Source organism: Malaclemys terrapin, chromosome 1 (genome assembly GCF_027887155.1).
Source record: "Malaclemys terrapin pileata isolate rMalTer1 chromosome 1, rMalTer1.hap1, whole genome shotgun sequence".
Lineage (NCBI taxonomy): Eukaryota > Metazoa > Chordata > Testudines > Emydidae > Malaclemys > Malaclemys terrapin.
Window position 1 is genome coordinate 350,808,754 of NC_071505.1, and position 6,376 is coordinate 350,815,129.

Below are 6,376 nucleotides of genomic sequence, written 5' to 3' on the forward strand. Positions count from 1 at the left end.
GGTTCAAGGAAACAAGGCACCTTGCTCTGTGGGCACAGGGACATCATAAACAGCCATCTCTGGGATGTAAGGAAAGCTCACTGTCAGTTTCTCATATGTCCCAGATCTCCTGCTCAGACCCTGTCTGTGCTGCAGTGATAGCACGGGTCAGACACCTCTCAGTTGCCACACAGCCATAGGCTCTAGGTGGCAGGACCCTTGTCCCCAGCATCTGCCCTCCCATCAGATTCATGTCTTGCCTTCTGAGTCCAGTCTTCAAGGCCTTCTTCTCTGGTGACATCACCCTGTGCTGGGCCCTCTGTCCATGGCCCCACCTTGCTCTTCCCAGCTGCTCCTTGTGCTTGGCTGCCATGTTACTTTTGGCACAGCCGGCATCCTCTATCCTGTATCTGGCCCCACAGCTCCCTGCTTTAGCTCAGCCCTCTTTGCCCGTAAGCACAGCTGTGCCGACCCAGCCCCGGTTCTACTACTCCAGCTGCGGGTCGCTAGCTCTGCCTCAGCACCGCTGCTCTGCTCTGCCTTCTGGGCTGTTCTCTGGCCCTTGTGTTTCTGGCTGCTGCTGCTCTACCTCTCCTCAGCCTGAGCTGGGCAGGTTAGCCAGATTTCTAGTCAATTAATAGCCCCAAATCACTTATATACCAACCCAAGAGTAGCCCATCTACTTCTTCAAACAAAGGGGTCTTTTATTAACACATTGGTCTGTACATCAAAGAACAAACGAAAGCTTTCATTAGATACCTAGTAAAGGTTTGATTTAAAAAGAAAGCTGGAAGGCCCAGTAGGTGTTTGTACACATTAGCAAGAAAGCTATGAGATGACAATTAAATTCAAAATCAAAACCCCAGTACAGGTACTTGTCTCCCGATTAAGGGTTGGCAGGCATTTCAAACAAAAATGGTGAATAGTGGTGTTATAAATTGGCCAGAAGTCACCCAAAACAAAGCAGTGAACAGTGCAATCATTTCTTACGTTGGTGCAAACTCTTCACAGATTTGGCATTGTTGCATCTACGTGCTAACAGGAGCAGTGTATTCTAAAAGTTCTTCTTACATCTTGCTGCACAGATTTGTTTTTATCAAGTTCATCTGAGAAAACAGTCTGTCAACTGTAGCATTGCCAAAAGGTATCAACTGCAATGCAGGAGCAAACAAACCAAGTTCTCGAAAATCTTTTGCCTCTGCAATATCCATGTGTTTGAGACCTTCCACCTAAAAGTGCTCTACTTTTTGTACAGAGTTTCCCAAACTCCAAGATGAAATCTCGACACCTACTTTTGATATTTTTGACAACGGGAATGGTTAGTGTGTGTCTTTGACAATGGAATAGTTAGTGCGTGTTTGGAAACTTCCAGCAAAAAGCCACTCCAAAATTGACTGCACAAAGCGGTAAGTTATTTGACTCCAAGCTGATGTTGTAGTTTAACATAGCAGTCTGTAACCCAGGGTTTTCAGAACTTCCAGCAGGGGCAACATAACTATTTTACTCCAGGTCAGAATAAATCAATGAGAACACAGAAATTCTGTCTGATCAAGGATTAAATGCAAGTCAGCATGATCTTGTCTAACACTTCAGTTTATTAGATTGAAGCACACACAGACAGAAGTAATATGTCTAGAAAATCCCAGATATTTACTTAACATCTGGAAAGGAATTGAGTGGCCAGTTGGTCAACCGCTGGGGAGAAAGGGTGTCAGGAAAAAGGTCTCTCAAGATGGCTTCAGAGGACTGATGTGAAGTGCAATATATTAGCTAATCTTTTATAACTTCTACAAAACACAAAGGTCATAGTGACCACACCTGGATCATCACTTTTACTAACTTTCAATAAACTTCTAACATCAGAGGTGTCTAGACTCAAGGTTTTCATCCGTTTATTTTCTCTCGTTCTCACTAATTTACTTGTCCATCCACTTCTCCCATTGCAATTAGCAGAAATTGCCTGCTACATTTTGACCTTGCATCTAAAAGACTGCTTTCTAATCAACCCTTAACTATATGGTGTTATATTTTATTAATTCATTGTGGCCAGTGCACATCATATGGTTGTAATTAGCTTGATCACATTCTGGGGTAAACACCCCTCAAATAAAGGGCAAAATAGTGCAGTTCCAAAACCCTCTCTTGTCATGCGGGTTTAAAGTCAGTAGCATGAGGTGAGTGAATTCTGCAGATGTATTTGACCACTTTGTCACGAAGCTCTTTGGTTTTCACACCATAAATGATAGGGTTAAGCATGGGTGGAATGAGGTAAGTGACGTTCGACAAGATGACCTGAACGTGTGGAGCGACGCCATTACCAAACCTGTGTGACAGACTGGAGAAGAGTCCAAGAGGATAAGCCATCAGTATCACACAGATGTGGGCTGAGCAGGTGTTGAGGGCTTTGTGGTTGGCTTTCTTGGAGGAGATTCTGAAGATGGCCCTGATGATCAGACCATAGGACAGGCCAATGAGCGTCACATCTAACCCAATGAGTATAAACGCTATCACCAAGCCGTACACTCTGCTGACTGTGATGTCTCCACATGACATCTTTGCCACAGCATTATGGTCACAATATGTGTGGGGGATAATGCGGTTGGCACAGAATGGCTGCCTGCTAAGAAGCAGGGGCAGGGGCAGAAGGAAGAGAACAGCTCTTATCAAACCCACCAGCACTAGCGTAGCTATTCGTGCATTGGTGAGGATAGTGGCGTATCTTAGAGGGTTACATATGGCAACATAGCGATCAAAAGCCATTGTCACTAGGATGGCTGAGTGCACATTAGAAAGTGCATGAAAGAAGAACATCTGGGTGAGGCAGCCATTCACAGTAATGCTTTTCAAATTGAACCAAAATATACACAGTGTCTTTGGCATGAAGGAGGTAGATGTGGTGATGTCTGTGAGCGCCAGCATGCAGAGCAACAGGTACATTGGCTTGTGCAGGGACTTCTCTTTCCCTACAACAAACAGAACTGTGAAATTTGCCAACAGGGCCATAAAGTAGACCATAGAGAAAGGGATGGAAATCCAGATGTGGGCATCTTCCAGGCCAGGTATGCCGGTTAGGATAAATATTGAAGAATCAGAAGGGGTGAAGTTGAAATCTGCCATGAGGTGGCCGATGCGTCGATCAGGCTCAGAAATGCTCCAGGTTCCTGTGAATGGAGACAAGCACAGCGAGGGGGTTACACAGTTTATAACAAATAGTATGGTAACTATTTATAATTATTAACAATCTAGAAAAGGGGTTAACCAGTGAGGTGGCAAGATTTACCATATTATTTTCATCATAGTCAACTTCAGAAAATTCCTTAGAGGGAGCTAACCAAATCCCGTGAATGGGCAGCATGCTGGCAGATGAACTTTGGTGTCATTAACTGCAATGTGTTTGCCCATTCGAGGGAAAAGCTTGAATTCCTCAAACACCTAAGAAGATTCTAATTTAAATGTATGAGCCCAGGACAGGGATCTGGGCATCATGGTACACAGCTCTGGGAAACCCTAACCATAGTGCAAACACAGACAGAAACTAAGCAAAACACTGGGATCCAGGAGCAGTGGGGTGGGAAATTGTGCAGAAAATATAATGCCACGAGATGAGTCAAGTCAATATTACATGCTCTTCTGGACTCCTCTGTGTAGTACTGGGCACTCTTCTCACACAGGGTATTGCAGAACTAGAGGGATTAAGGCAAGGGCAAGGAGAATGCTTTAGGGCCCTGGGAAACTCTGATACAGAGAGAGTTTGAAAACACGGGGATTGTTACCTTACAAAGGAGATGAATTAGAGGGGACATGGGAAAAGTTGGTAAAATACAGATTGGTACAGATTACATCGAGAATGTGATCCCCCTGTTTTACAACAAAAGTTCAAACGGGCTTTGAGTTACACTAAAATGTGGCAAATTCAAACTCTAAAATACTGATATACAGGTAATTAGTAGCTGAGGCCATGAGTTAAGGAAGAATCAGGAAGAATTTGGACATTGACATGCATTGTGAGACTATCCAGTTATAATTCTTACAGCTAAATAAATATTTTGGAAAGCCTATACCCCCAAGTGTTTCAGGGCACAAGCCAATCTCTAGCTGTTAGGCATTAGGATGACAGCATCATCACGGGTCATGTCACTCCCCACCCCCATCAGTCTACATCTTGCTTTCTTACACATTCTTCTGCAGCACCTGTGGCTATCACATGGTGTCTATGGATTGGTCTGGGGCTTGGTCCTTTGGGATCAAGATAACCTTTTTTCTTTTACTGGGGTATTGGTTTTCATAATCTTTCATCCTCATAACGAGTGGCACTGGTGGTCATACTGGAAAACTGCAATGTCTTAGGGAATTGCTTGTGTGACTTGTGGTTAGCTGGTGGGGTAAAACCGAAGTCTTCTCTGTTGGCTAGTTTGGTTTTCCTTGTGTGCATAGAAACCCGAGCCTTGGGCTATAACTGCCCTGCTTTAAGTAATTTCTCCTGAATTGGCATTCTCGGTTGCGTCCCGCCAGAACCAGCATCATTATGGAGGCATAGTTCTGCTAGGATTCACAGAATCAGGTCAATTAAGCTTTTGGCCATAATCCCATGCTATCCAAATTTGAATTTTGGTATTGCTTAAAGAGGAGTTGCAATGGGTGAGCAAAGAACATATGAGGGCCTTGACAAAAAAGCACTGGAAGGTTTGTGTTCAGAAAAGGTAATAAGCTTTAGAAAGAAAGCTACAAATCAAGAATTGAGGGATCTGTTAATGGCCAGTGATAAGAAGGCAGGAGCAGAGGCCTTACCTGATACTAGAGAAGCAGGAGAAGCAATGAAACTGCAAGCCCTGAGTGACAGCCTGCAGTTTGAACATGGACAAAATCAGGCAGAAATGCGAATGAAAAAGAAGGAAGCCTTGGCCAATGTCAGGGTTCCCTCCCCACTCTGAACTCTGGAGTACAGAGGTGGGGACCCACATGAAAGACTCCCTAAGCTTATTTCTGCCAACTTAGGATAAAAACTTCCCTAAGGCACAAATCCTTTCCTTGTTCTTGGACGGTATTGCTGCCACCACCAGACAAAGATTCAGGAGAAAGACCACTTGAAGCCCATATTTCCCCAAAATATTGCCCTAAGCCCTTTCACCCCCTTTCCTGGGGAGGCTTGAGAATAATATACTGACCAATAGGTTAACAAAGTGAGCATAGACCAAACCCTTGGGTTTTAGGACACTAAAAATCAATCAGGTTCTTAAAAGAAGAACTTTATTATAAAGAAAAAAGTAAAAGAATCACACCTGCAAAATCAGGATGGAAGGTAACATTACAGGGTATTAAAAGATGTAAAACAGAGAGGATTACCCTCTAGGCTCAACTTTAAAGTTACAAAAACAGGAATAAACCTCCCTCCTAGCATAGGGAAAATTCACAAGCTAAAACAAAAGATAATCTAATGCATTTCCTTGCTATTACTTATAATTTCTGTAATTTTAGATATATCATTTCAGGATCTTTTTAGGGGCTGTTTTTCCTGCTTGGACTCTCTCTCAATCTGTCCCCAGAGGGAACTAACAAAGAGCACAAACAAAACCTCCCCCTCCCCCAGATTTGAAATTATCTTGTTTTTCCCATTTGTCCTTCTTATCAGGTGCTAACTGGGTTAACTGAACTGATAAACCCCTTAAAGGTAAAATGATTCTGTACCTCTGTCTGTACCTCTGGCCAGGAGGGATTATATGTTACTGCACACATAAAGGTTGTTACCCTTACCTTTATATTTCTGACAGCCTATCTGGAGAAAGAAGCTAAGGAAAGGAGTGCTGAATTGGAAAAAGAAGCTGCTAAAAGAGAAGAAAGAGCTCATAGGGGGTGTCTGGAGCTCCAGGCTGCTCAGGAGAAAGCTCGACATATGCAACAGGAGACTCACAGGATGGAACAAGAGATGGCCAGTCTTCAGCTCCAAGTGAAAAAACACAGGGAAGAACAGCTGAAATTTTATCCTCTTAAAAGTCCAGTTTCTAAGAATGTTGGTATGTTGTATCACTCGGAGCAGTTGTCTGGGTGTAACCAAATTTACCCCAACACTATCGCCTTTTAAATAAATGCTGTTACTGTGAGTTCAGTAGAAGGTGACTCCATAAATTGTGCGAATGCTCTGTATGGGAGTGGTCATGACAAATTCATAGAGAATGTAAAAGTTAATGGTAAAAGCTGTTTAGGGCAAATAATAGCTTCTAACATCACTCTTGTTAAAGCAGATCTCATCAAAGAGGAAGATTACTTACCAAATCAGGGTATGAATGTTGTAGTCCTCCATGAGTTCACTGTAAGCGTGCCTTTAGCCAGAATCCACCTTGACTGGACTGGTACTAAGCATGAAGTTATAGCTGGTGTAAGAAAGTTATTGCCTAAGGAT

At 43.2% G+C, this 6,376-nt stretch overlaps 1 protein-coding gene across 1 annotated transcript; it reads right to left on the reverse strand.

Moving 5' to 3' along the window:
• Positions 1 to 2,124: 2,124 nt before the first annotated feature.
• Positions 2,125 to 2,994, reverse strand: LOC128845765 (olfactory receptor 52P1-like). Its single transcript, XM_054044806.1, has one exon. It carries the CDS (start codon positions 2,992 to 2,994, stop codon positions 2,125 to 2,127), a length of 870 nt encoding a protein of 289 aa, XP_053900781.1.
• Positions 2,995 to 6,376: the final 3,382 nt, after the last annotated feature.

Coding starts and splice junctions, on each gene's coding strand:
- LOC128845765 (XM_054044806.1), bottom strand. CDS start 2,994: ATGGTCTACTTTATGGCCCTGTTGGCAAATTTCACAGTTCTGTTTGTT.